Source organism: Ctenopharyngodon idella, chromosome 21 (genome assembly GCF_019924925.1).
Source record: "Ctenopharyngodon idella isolate HZGC_01 chromosome 21, HZGC01, whole genome shotgun sequence".
Taxonomy (NCBI): domain Eukaryota; kingdom Metazoa; phylum Chordata; class Actinopteri; order Cypriniformes; family Xenocyprididae; genus Ctenopharyngodon; species Ctenopharyngodon idella.
The window spans coordinates 29,215,015-29,228,929 of record NC_067240.1 but is presented as its reverse complement, the minus strand read 5'-3'; the positions used below and the strand labels follow the sequence as shown (position 1 = coordinate 29,228,929).

The window sequence follows — 13,915 nt, the reverse complement described above, 5'->3', positions numbered from 1 at the left end:
TTAAAGGATTGATAACCTGAAAGCTCTGGACATAATGTATGAGAATGACAGAAGAGAAGAGATTGTTGAATAAAGCCGTTATTTTTGTTTTGTTTTTGCACACAAAAAGTATTCTCGTCTCTTCATAACATTAAGGTTGAAGTCACATGACTGTTTTAGCGATGTCTTTAGTACCTTTCTGGACCTTGAAAGTGTTGATTATATTGCTGTCTATGGACGAGTCATATACCTCTCGGATTTCATCAAAAATATCTTAATTTGTGTTCTGAAGATGAACGAAGGTCTTACGGGTGTGGAACGACAAGATTTGGAGAACAGCACACAAGTGGTTGATCTATTTTTATGACTGTCTAATGCTATTTTTTTGTCTGTTTTGGAGCTAACAGCTGTGTCAGGAGGGAAAAGAGCTGCATACAAACCTGTTCACTCAGACAGGTTTGAAACGATGTGAGAGTGACGAAACAATAGCAGCACTTCATTTTTGAGTCAGCTGTTCAATATCATTTATGTCTCTAGATATAACCCGTCCCAGCACACCTCTCCTGAACAACATGATTTAAGGAATCATTCATGATTGAATCAAACCCACCGGAATCCAAAGAGGCTGCAGAAATGTGCATTCATCAAACCTTTTTGCCAGCCTGTGAAACACGTTAAGCTTTGGGAGGATTCCCAGACACACATTTACACCTCCTCCTGCTCTCATCGCGTGGCTCAAGAATCAGATCTTTACAGAGATTACGGTGGCTCAGACTCTTCCGGATGACTCACGGTGTGGCACGCGTTACAGGACGCATGGCTGATTTTATTCTGGCTGACAGCTGGCTCTTCACATTGAGCCACAATGGATGCAGGACAGGATATGACAATATCGGCAATGACAGAGGCGGCTTGTGTCCATCTGTTATCAGGAGAACAGGGCATTAAAACTTAAAGCCGTTTCAAGACATGCTGTAATTAATTAAACCTGCACGACTGGCACACTTAGTTACCACGGAAACCATCCAGGTGCAATTAGTCACAAAAGCTGATTTGAGTAAACATCAACTTCAAAGAACAAGAACTTCAGGCGTCTGCCAGAGCGAATACAGATGTGTTTTATTCCACCAATGTTCCCTAAAGCAGTGAAGAAAACAAAATGTGCGCCTCAAACCCACTCTGTGTTTATGCTTCTGGAGTGCAATGATCACTAGCTTTATTCACAAACGTAGTAAGCAGCTTACAGCTTCTTGTGAAAAAAGAAGTGTGCTTAATTGTACTGAATGTGCACTTGTAGTAAATAAAAAAACCTGGTGTAATCATGCTTTATAGAAGTACACTTATTTTGTGTTGACTAACACACTTAAACACATGTAAAGTACATGATTGTAATTTTAAATGTAGTGTGTTATTCAATCTTACATTTAAATTTAATACATTTGAACCATCTGGTGCTCCTCACCGTCACACTTTCCAGATGTAATGCCAATGATAGCCACCAGAGGGCACTCCTTCTGTCTCTTTTACCGCTTTATGAACTGCATTTCCCATAACCCTTTGCCTGGACTCATTTTGCTTCATTACATTCAGGTATGACTCATTATCCTTGTTAACTCTGCCTATATAAGCCCTGTGTTTTCTGTCAGTCTTTGTGAAGTCTTGTATGTTGTTATGCTGTATTTCTGAGTGTTATCCTAGTTTACTGTGGCTTTGATTCTCTGCCTGTTTTCTGGATGACTCTTTTTGCCTGTGTTTTCTGTCCTGTATTATTTGGTTTGCTCGTGTGTTTGACCTTTTGCCTGTAACATGAATTATGATTCTGGATTATCCCAATAAAGCTGCATTTGGATCATCAACCCATGAGCAGTATGTAACACTCGGGTGACAGTCAAAAATGACCTTTTGCTCATTCCAAAGAAATTAATACACTATATTTTAGTTTTTTTTTTTTTTTTTTTTTTTTTTTTGTTTGTTTTATGGTACCAAATTATATTTATGCATTACTTATAATCCATTTATTCAATTTTTTAACATAGACCTGAAAATGAAATTTATTTTTAAAATTTAAGTCATTAATGCTCTGGAGCGCAGACTTTAGTTTGGTCTATTTTTAAAGAAGACACAAAAAAGCTACCTTAAAAAAGTTATCCGCTTGTTAAGTCGTGATGTAAGGAACGCCGTTTCTGGGTCCAAGCCCCGGCTCGTTTCGCTTGAGAATGCCATCTCGACGACCGTTTATGTGTGCTATTTATTCATAACAAACATTTAACATTTTAAAAAGTTAAACATTTAAAATACTTACAGTCTACACAACAGTCTCCGTGCTCACAGCATCACAGACATTAATATTTTAACGATTTATAAGACGAATCACTGTCTGGCCATCTGGGATTTTGGTATGGAGATAAAGGTTATGATTAATATTTTTAGGTAGTATTAAACCACATCATGTGTGTATATTAGCACCGTTTGTTGTTTTCTTGTGGTATGAGATAGAGCGTTTGGACCTGGAAGCGCTGCCGCGTGACGTCAGACTTAACCGAATAGGAGTTACTATTATTGAAAGTATTATATCAATTTTGATATGAAAAGTACATTTTCCAAAACTGTGAGAAAATCAAATCCATAAATCTAAACAAGTTGTGTTTCAAATTTGATGTTGATATCTCTAAAATCAGCTTTCAGTAAGATTTTATTTGGGCGCAGTACCAAAAGTTTCCACTAGATGAAATTCGCTTTCTATTTGTTTCTAATGCACCCAATTTTGACACTGAGGAGTAGGGTTGGGAACCGAGAACCTGTAGTGTTTTTTTAAAAGAACGTGCAAGATTTCTAAGTTTTGGTTCCGAAAACGGTTCTGGTGTGATGGGTGGGCGGGGAGCGTATCTTTTAATAGATTTAATCGCACATCATGAATATTATAACAGTGAATGCACTGAAAAGCCCTTGCGCTACTCATATACGTCAGATTTCAATGCAGAGAGAGAGAGAGAGGTGCCCAAATCTGCACGATTAATCTTTAAAAGATCGCGTTCTCGATTTCATCACCCACATGATCTAATTCCTAAATGACACCGATTCGCCCGTGTATATTAAACCTTTGACAAAAATAAAATCGCGACGTTCAAATCTGCGTTCGCGCTGCCGCTGATCTAAAGAGAGTTGTCATGTGCAGATATAAACAGCTTCACAAACAATCTATCATTATTTCTGTGTGACAAATATTCCAATTATAACAGAAGAATACAAAAGTTTATTATTCAGATAGAATAATAGTTAGGCAGAACCGGAATCGGAACCGGAAAATTTCTCACGATTCCCAACCCTACTGAGGAGTACAAGTGACTATATTTTTAGGACCATTTAACCTTTTCAAAAAGGTAACTTTCACAAAGTAAGTGTCAAAACCAAGTTTTGTGCCCTAAAAAAGAAAAAAAGAAAAAAAAATGTTTTTAGAGGGTTAAAATGTGTAATTACAAACATATTTAAATAAATGATACAAGTTTCAGAAGAAATGACGTTAGAGTATATTTCTGTTCACCATAAATGCTTTAGTTTACTAAAAATTTCAAAGACAGTAGAAGTAAATCTGAAATTACACATAAATACATACTTAAGTGGGTCAAAAAAGCTCTCAAACATTCAGCTAATGGAATTAAATTTAAATTGAAACTAATACTTTTTCATTTAATTGTAAATAACATGTTCAAAAACATTATATTCAGTATATTCTTTAAAAGAATATCCATAATAAGTACTCTTTATAAAAGTATGCTGACTTCTTTTTCACAGGGGCTACAGTGTTTTGAGGCTCTTGATGTGAATGTAGGCAGAAGCATTACACTGTCTTCTAATTCACCTCATTTAATCAGCATCACTTACAACGGTCACAAAGAAAGAAGTCAATCCCACAATGCACTGTGGGGCAAAACTTTCATCCAAGACAGAGGCTGAGTCACAAGAAATGCACTCCATTAATAATAATATTATTTTATCCATTTTTTGCATGTAGCACTTATTAGTGTACTTTATTAGTCAGCTCAGCAGCATGTCAACATCAGACTCCACTGGAATCACAGATTGACGCTGCAGTATTTGTGTGATTTCTGGAGTGGCTCCTTAATTTCAAATGAGTCTCTTATTAGCTTCCACTTCAGTTAGCGAGACAGTGACGCTAATGTCTTCGTTTGATGTGTTTAATTAACTCCTTGTCTAATTCAGTAATTCAGCCCCTAGTAAGACCTGCGCCCCCCTCTGATATGCATAAACCCTGGCCTGACCTGCCAGAACGGGCCGTGTGGCTCAGATTCGTCAGACGGGACAGACAGAGAGACCCGCTAACCTTTAGCGCCGCTGTCATGCACAGGAGCCCTGCTCTCAGCAGGACCTCTTTCTCAACCAATTACACCCGTTCACTCGTTCCTGCACCCGGCTGCTCTTTATCTTCGGCTCTTTGTCAGTGAGACTCCTCGTAGGTGATCATCGATCGTCTGTCGCACTCGCTCAGGCTTCAGCTGGTTACTTTCAGCAGGTAGAGCGACTCTTTTTTGGAGACTTTTATATTTGTCTTGTCTGCGCTCTGTGCCCTTGTGAAAAAGAAGATCTCGTGCACTTACTTGTGTTGAATGCACACTTGTAGTGTGTCAAATTTTACAAATATATACTGTATATATATATTTTTTAAAAATCTGTACTTAAAGAGAGTACACTTTTGAGTAATGTCAAATTAAACGTTATACTTTAAAGTACATTTTAAAACGTGTTTTAATAATCTTTTGTCGTGCTTTAGAGAAGTGCACTTATTGATGTGTTGACTAACATACTGTAATTTTAACTGTTATTTCATTTAACATTTCAAGTTAATATATTTTAAATGTACTAAATTGCAACCTCATCTTTATGTGTAATTACAAGTATATTTCTATACATGACATACAAGTTTCAGTAGAAATGACATTTAAAGTAACTACAAGATTATGTAAAGTCATTTTAAGTTAGTCACAAAGAGCTCTGTTGAGTTCAACTAATAGCATCAAATATATATTTAAATTATAATACATTTTCATTTAATTGCAATTAACATGCAGTTAAAGGGGTCATGATTTGAGAAATCAACTTTTCCTTGAGCTTTTGATATATAAGAGGACATTGTACTATAAGAATATCCTGTAAGTTTCAGAACTGAAAACTTCCTTGTTAGTCCAAAAACAGCTTTTATTGACACCAGACCCAGCGAATGACTGATCCTGGAATGTGCCTATAGATAGGTGAAACTCCGCCTCTGCAGAAGAAATCAACGCCTACTTCATCATTGCAACATTAGCCCCGCCCACTGGTGTGTTAGTGAGATGAGGAGGAGAGAAGAGCGATACAGGACTAAAATAACATTACCTTTCAAAGGATCCTAATGCTAGGAATATGGTTATTTATTTTCAACAATGTGAATGTCTCAGTTGAGCTTTATTTATTTGTGTTCAGTTCATTTCACTGTGGATTCTTTGGTAAATCAATCACATTTCAGCACAGGCTTTGCAAACAGACTTTTACGATATGGACTCGACAGTAATAAAACAACATGTCAGTAACTGTGTTAATTCTAATGCCTGATCTGATATTAATGATTCATGTACAGTCAGATGTTCTTCGTCTGTGTGTCAGTAAATCAAACCAGCTCAACATCACCTTGTTTCTCTTAGTAGGATGAAAATAATCTGTTATTTAAACGGTGATTATATATAGAAAGCGATCAATGAACGCTCCCTTTACATTCTCTAGAGCTGTCAATCAAACAGCGTGAGTTTATCAGTGACTGAGTTCTTGGACTCGTGCTAAAACTCCTGTAATAATCAACGAATCTCTTAGTTACATTGTGTTTGCACTGTTAGTTATGATGAAAGCATTTGTTAGTGTGCAGAAATTGAGTTTCAGTGACGAGATCACTGCTTTCATGCGCTCAACAACATGTCTGTGATCGACTACAATGTTCATCACTGCAACCTCTCATGCCACGATCTAAATATAATGCCATAGATCTAAATGTAATGCAACACTTTTCATGATTAGTAAACCTTGAGAGCTGTAATAGTAAAAATGTGCTAAAAGTTTTAGAGAAAGTAATATTTAGCTATTTCATATGCAAAGATGTCAGCCAATCACAGCAGTGGGCGTTGACACTGTCTCACATAGACACGCCCCTTAAAACAGAGCATCCAAATCAGAGGATAACATCAGGGTAGGAAAAATGCCTTTTATTTCTAAATTATGAACATTTTTGATGTAAAAATGATACTAACATTATAAGTGCACCACAAAAGACATTATGAAACAATAAAACAACGCAGTTCATGACCCCTTTAAGTGTCTGAAAACATTACATTCAGTTCACACTTAAGTATAGTCTTTCAAAATACGTTATTTCCGTATGAAATACTCTTTTTAAGTAAGCTAAAGGGTACTTCTTTTTCACAAGCGTGGTTCTGTCTTTTTGTATGTGTAATAGGCTGTTCAGGGCCATGAAAGGGCCGTGGAGCTCTCCTCAGTGCTGATAAGTGTTGTACTATGAAATAATGTGTGTGTGTGTGTGTGTGTGTGTGTGTGTGGTCTGAGCTATATTCTGCCACAAAACCCGGCTGTACCTGGAATAATGAAGAACTGAAAAAAGCTTATAAAATTTGAGTCTGAAAATGGATTTGTTGATTGAAAGCTGCCTCAAAACTGTTTCTAGGTGGTTGCTATGGTGTTCCGGCTGGTTTCTAGGTGGATTCTTACTGTCTGACTGATCTTCTGGTCTGTAGATGTGACTCGGGTTCCTCCTTCAGTGAGCGTCTGAGGGATTGTTTCAGCTGGTGTAAATGGTGCATCTGATCAGCAGCACACATGATCTGAGGAATCACTCATTTACTGTCAGTAGTTTGTTCGAATCACTAATCTCACTACTTATCATTAGTATTTTTTGGTTCTTACTGTTGTTGTATTTCTGTCCTAGAAACTGAGCCTTATCGGTAAGCTTATGTGTTTTATTTTTGGTATAAGCGCAGAAATCCAGGACTGTCAGATTAATTCAAGCGGCAGTATATTCAGATTAATGTTAAATGAGCTTTACTCTTATGCGTTTGTCACGTGATCTGCTCTATTAAACCTCATGTGTGAATAAACTCTAATGTAAGGTGTAACTTTAACAGTGAGCTCTCTAGACACGAGCTTTACACACTTTTTGACAGATGAATTTCCATGACCTCAGATGCAAATGTTGCCTAATGATACAAATCAGGCAACATAGCCTAATTGTGTTTCTAACATACCTTATTATGGCCAAATTGTATGATGACACCATTTTATCTATTCCTTATGATGAATGCAATCCCAGAATGCATTTTTACAAGCTCAGTGAAAGATTGATTCACGTAAGAGCAGCACTGATATTTGTAACTTGAATGTGTCTGGCTTCTGGTGTCATTCTCTTCCAGTTATTTTACCTGTATAAAAACAGTTGACATTGCAAACTGGTATAATTTCGTTAACATAATCATAAAAACACTGGTTTGTAGTGCAAATACTTTTACTGTTTTCTGCACTTATTATTTTTCTAGCTATTTCTCTATAGTGGCTAATTAATCCAAAGTCTTGCACAATCACAGAAAATGGCTTACTTCTGCATTGCAAAATAAAAATACCATCACTCGATTCTAAAAAGTGTCAACAAAAATAGTTAATGTAATTTTATGAGCTAATATTTTAAGTCTTTGTTAAATATTTTAATGTTCATTACATTATTATAGTTTTATTACCTTATTACATAGTTTTTGTAATATGAGAGATCAGATTAAAAAAAAAATGGGTAACACTTTTAACTAGGTGCTTATGATCATGCATATTACTAGAATATTGGCTGTTTATTAGTACTTATTAAGCACATATTAATGCCTTATTCTGCATAATCATATTTAACATCCCTTAATCCTGCCCAATACCTAAACTTAACAACTACCTTACTAACTATTAATAAGCAGTAAATTAGGAGTTTATTGAGTGAAAAGTCATAGTTAAATTTTATATATTTTCCCTATACTAAAGTGTTACCAAAAATTGTATAAATTGCTGGTCTATTAAGTACTGATGTTTCATTGTAACAGCAAAACAATTCAGGGTTTTTTAATTACAAATACAAAGTTCTGTCATGAAACTCTAGATGGCACAGGCTGATAAGTCCTTAAAGTTAGTTCACCCAAAAATGAATTTTCTGTCATTAATTACTCAACCTAATGTTGTTCCACACCCGTAAGACCTTCGTTCATCTACAGAACACAAATTAAGATATTTTTGATGAAATCCAAGACTCGCCAGATTCGTACGCAGTGAACGCAGTTCAGCACTTTCGTGTTTATGTCCGAACGCCGGCTCATTATTGGCCGGCTCCTGCGTCAGCATCACATGCATGTGTCGTGATGCTCACGTGAACAGGCATTGGCCAATAATGAGTCGACATTCTGCCATTGAACCTGGAAGCACTGCAGCGAAAATAGCATAGGAGACTGACAGGGGAGAGACGAATTTGTTGAATAAAGTCGTTATTTTTGTTTTGTTTTTGCACACAGAAAGTATTCTCGTCACTTCATAACATTAAGGTTGAACCACTGCAGTCACGTTGACTATTTTAGCGATGTTTTTACTACTTTTCTGGACCTTGAATGTAGTAATTTCATTGCTTTCTATCGAAGATAAAAAAAAAAAAACCTCTTGAATTTAATCAAAAATATCTTAATTTGTGTTCTGAAGATGAACGAAGGTCTTACGGGTGTGAAACGACATGAAGGTGAGTAATTAATGACAGAAATTTCATTTTTGGGTGAACTAACCGTTTAAATCAATCTGCTTGAAATCACATGATCCTCTATAGGGCACACCTGATTGGTTCCTGCTGTATCAGTAGCCAATGAGCTCACTGCTCAGCCTTCAAATACTTAGTCAGCATTTGCTGTAGCAGTTGCAGCGCGCTTTCAGAAACCCTCCACCGTCCCCAGCTCCACCTGCATAGATCTGCTACAGGTAATTCATGTACGTTATATTGTACAGCAACAGCAGGTCTTACTTGATCACGTCAGCGTGTCGTGTATGTATTGTGCAGCAGCAGCAATAACAAACAGCAGCAGCAGTGCAGCAGATCTATTCCACACAGACCATACATTACCATGTCAAACACTCTGAGAGTTGACATGACAGAACTGTCTATAAGAACCTGTGACAATGCTGAATGGTCATTAAATCTCATAATTCATTACTGTGTCTTACAATATAAAATTATTGTATTTTCAGCAGCTGCTTATGTGAAAGTGAATGTGACGTGGGGCCAAGTATGATGTCCCATACTGAGAATTTGTGCTCTGCATTTCACCCATCCAAGTGCACACACACCGTGAACACACACCTGGAGCAGTGGGCAGCTGTTTTTTTTGCTGCGGGGTTTGGTGTCTTGCTCAAGGGCATCTCAGTTGTGGGTAATGAGAGTGGAAGAGAGCTCTGTTCATTCACTCCCCTCACCTACACTTCCTGTCAGTACTGAGACTCGAACCTGCAACCTTCGGGTTAGTCTCCCCTGAACCAGCTAATGAAGAGCTTGGACCAGCTAACAGACAGCTAATGACTGGATATTAACCAGCTTTTTACAACAAACAACTGAGACAATACATGAAAACTTAACGAAATGAATGCTGACATCTAAACGACAGAACAATCAAGACCTGTGAAAAATTGAAATATGTGCACGTTTCCTCTTATAGTGGCAGCTCAGCGTTAGTAAAGCACATAATAAAGCATGAAAAAAAATCTTGCATCTTTCTCTGACAAACAAACAGAGGAGCATGAAGTGGGATCTCTTCAGAGACGTCTGTTTGAATCCTTTCTCACCAGATATTCTCCCTCATTCCAGATGACATCCTCCAAAATCCCACTGCAGCAACACGGTTAACCTTGAGAAGAGCTTGAGCGATGCAATGTTTTATTACACATACACTCTTACACTCAACCTGATTACCAACACTGGTCAGTTGGACACAAAAGCATAAAGATGACAAGCAGTCCAGTAAACTCATCATCACTGAGGTTAATGACTGGTGCTGGTTAATGGAGCTGTGTTTTTTTACACAAGTAGCTGAATCTTAAAGCAAGGGTCACACAGCACCTCGAACACTTTGATTGATCTCCATGTGGAATGGATGTATAATTTTAGTTACAGTTGCTCATTCGGGGAGCCAGGACTGTGAATCGCTTTGCCAATTTCTGAAACGAATGAAACGAGAGCGTTTGCTTTATGCGGCGTAGGACGATGGATGATACGAGATAATCTCGGCTTGCCATCTCATCCCTCTTTTTCAGCCAAAAGCACTCATCTCTCATCATCGGGCCATGATTAGCATTCATTGGCCCAAAGGATCAGGTGCTCGCTTCACCGCAAATGTGCTTCAGAGAGAGGCGTAATGGTGCCTGGCTCACTGAGGGCATAAAAAAGAAATCTGCAGATTTGCCACATGGTGAGAGAGGCTGATTTGTACTGATGGGTTGTGATGTGTGAGGCGGCGGTGGGACTCACGGAAGGCCGTGTAGAGCTCCTGGAGGGTCAGGTGACCGTCGTTGTTGTAGTCGTCGTATCGCAGGAGGTCTTGCATGCTGCACTCCAATAAGATGTTTTCCAAATGCTCCTTTATGGAGATCTGTGAAAGAACAGGAGGAGCTCAGTTAAGTTAAGTTTATTTCATGAATTTAGTTCGATTATAGGTATGGTCTTACGCTTCAACACAGGCGGAAATTGGTTAGAACATATAATATGGGTGCAAATGTGTTCACAAAAAAAAGAAATCTCTGTCATTGTTTGTTCACACAGATTTCAATAATGCCAAGAACCAAGCCAGCAGAATCTGAGAATTAGGTTAAACATGAGCTTCAGTGGAGGGGGGATTATGAAACCTGCACTACTTTCAGTCTTCAGAGAAAAAAAAAAAAAAGTTAACTGGTTTTATTCAAGGCAAAACATTATTTAACATCACTGAATCCTCCTCAATACAATGATTTATATCAACAAAACTAATTTGTATGCATTAAATCAGGTAAATAGCTCTTTAAAGCAACAATTGCAAGTAATATCTTTAATACTTACCAGCCCCTTTTACACAATAATCCCAGTAAATTACCGTAAAATTTCTAGAATTACTTTACCGGTAAATACAAAATATGCTGTTCACACAAGCAATGTCATTCTGGCTTTTTACCACTAAGAGACTGTTTACACATCAGCACCAAAATAACGCTAAATTCTGTGATATCAGTCATCGAACACTCTGAGCCGTTGTCTTCATTCGCAACATGAGGAGAAGCACTTTAGGGGTCGTTTACACAAGACTGTTTTCAACTAAAAACAGAAAACTTTTTATGTGTTTTGGCCATTAACTTACATGACAATGGTGTTTTGAGGCAAACTTTTAAGAACGGGTGCAAGTTTTTGAAAACGATATTATTATCTTTGTGTAAACTGCAAAAACATGAATCTGTGAAAATGGTGACATCATGTGCATGCGTAGTACATGTTCAGTCTACGGGTGCATAGTGCTTCTTTACAAAGTGACATCGCCATCTACTGGCCTGGCCGCAGAATGCAGCATTTTTAGTCGTTTTCACGGATCCGTGTGAACAGGCATTATTTTCCTTTACGTGAAAAACGCAAAGGAAAACATTTCCATTTTTAGTACATCGTTGTCATGTAAACGTACCCTTAGTTTCACTATCTGTTTTGGAGCTTAAAAACACAGTAATCTGACTGCAGAGTCACAGCACTGATGAATGAAAAAGAAGGCTGGGTCTCGAGCACTATATGTGGCGCAACGGTCAAAGATGTCCATCTAGTGCATATTTTCTAGAAAAACGATTAAAAAGCAGTGAAGCTTACTGTAAACAGCGCAGAGCAATCATGTCATCTCCATAAGAACTTTATGATTTCGCAAAGCAGACTTCTTACGTCAGCGCGTTCTGACTTCTTACATGCTCATGTCGGTAATCTTCATTCTTTGTTCACACAGCATCATACCAGTAATTTACTGGTATTTAAGGCTTGACATTAACTTTTTTTGCTCATCAGCCAGGCTAGTGGTTTTCCAAAGCCACTCAGCATTTTTTTTGCTTTGACATGGACACCATGGGGAAACTCTGCCATATAGATATTTTTAATATTATCTCATAATTTGGCAGCAGGTATATTATGCTGCTGTCACTTTAAGACCTGACGCACGGATCCATTATACTGTTACACATGCGTTTTCTTTCTCAACTGTTTATGTTCACTTAAAACGACTGTGTTTACGTGAATACTCGCCAAGACTGTCATTTTTTTGTGTGTATTTGACTGTTTAAGTGCTATAAGCAGTGAAAAAGAGCTCAATTTAGGACTGAGAGGCGGCTTTATGTATGCACACTTTGGGTTTGAGCGCAAAATTATTATTTACAATAATTATTATGCACAATACACGCAATCCCACGGCGAAATTCAAGCCCTGTAACACCAACAATATTCATCCGGTGCAAATGAATCGAGGTGGTTTGTGTGTCACTCGCTGTCGTAGAGATGAGAGAGCGAGAAAGAGCAGCTGGTATTGTGTATCTATTCTGAGGAAAATGAGTATTGGAAGCGATTCAGATATTTCAGTGTCGATATGTATCGAAAAATCTATATTTCTGACAACACTACATTGCACTTGGTTTATTATTTCAGATGCCTTTTTAAAAGACTACAATTAAAAAATGTTTATATTATATATAAAATTCAACCTGCTAAAGTGTCTAGTAGGAGTGACTGCGTCACACACCACTGCTGAAACACACCCGTATTTGGCAAGTGTTAATGTCAAGCCATGCTGGTAATGTTACGACTTCTCATACTAGGAAATTGGCAAAACTGATTTACCAATATTTTTGAAAGTTCCCGTTCACATGTGATCTCTTAACAGTATTTTACCAGTAAAGACTGTACTGAAAATAAAAAACAGAGTATACTGTAATATACTTTTCTTAGTGAAAGATTTAAGATAATATGCATGTAAAATTGTAAAACTCAAATATTTTATGTGCATGTATGTATTTATTTGTGTAGCAAGTGAGATAATGTACATTCTTAGAGGAAAAGGTTCTATATGGAATCTTAAAGGGTTCCATCAGGCACTTCATATATAGAACCTTTTAGGGGTTCCATCATTTTGGATCATTTTGTGGATTAAGTTTAAATTTGTTATTTTTGGCATGAAGGGTTTTTTTTTTTTTTTTAAACTGAGTCAGGAACCCTAGAGAACCACATTAAACCATTTTTTTCTAAGAGTGTACAGTCAGACTTAATCCTAAACCTTCTATAACAACTTAAAATTGTTAAAACTTTTCCTCACGCAAAGCATCATATGACTTCAAAAGATAATGGCAGAGTGGCACACAAATCATATTGACCACTTTGGAGGTGGCTGTCTTTCAGAGCTTGATTATGAACTATCATATAATGATTCTTCAACTTTGGCTTCCATAGAAAAACAGCAGCATATGAGTTCGGAATGACATAAGATAATGACTCTCTGAAGTATTTCCTAATATTCGCTGTAATAAGCAGGATAATGTGCAGTCCTTTCAGAGTGAAGAAAAATGATGGTCGGTCCTCTTACCTCTGCCAGCTCCTCGCTGCTCAGACGGCCGTCCTGGTTTCTATCTATATACTTGAACATGGTGTCCACCAGAGTCCTCCTCTGGTCCATGGCGTTTGCCTCCCCATCCGTGAAGGTCCTGGGCTGCATATCCAGCAGCATGCTCTTCAGCTTGTTGTACTCCGCCATGGTGCACGTGTCGCCTGTAAAGACACACCGGAGGAATTCAATTAGTGGATATGACCGAAGGCAACCAGGAGCCGATTTGCATT

At 37.6% G+C, this 13,915-nt stretch overlaps 1 protein-coding gene across 1 annotated transcript in view; it reads right to left on the bottom strand.

The window, feature by feature from the left end:
• Nucleotides 1-13,915, bottom strand: part of fstl4 (follistatin-like 4) — a 196,154-nt gene that overhangs the window by 53,096 nt on the left and 129,143 nt on the right. The window contains exons 5-6 of the mRNA XM_051878653.1: nucleotides 13,665-13,846; nucleotides 10,565-10,685 (exon numbers count right to left, since the gene is read on the bottom strand). Of these exons, the coding sequence (XP_051734613.1) occupies nucleotides 10,565-10,685; nucleotides 13,665-13,846 (303 nt within the window). The remainder of the gene's footprint in view (nucleotides 1-10,564; nucleotides 10,686-13,664; nucleotides 13,847-13,915) is intronic.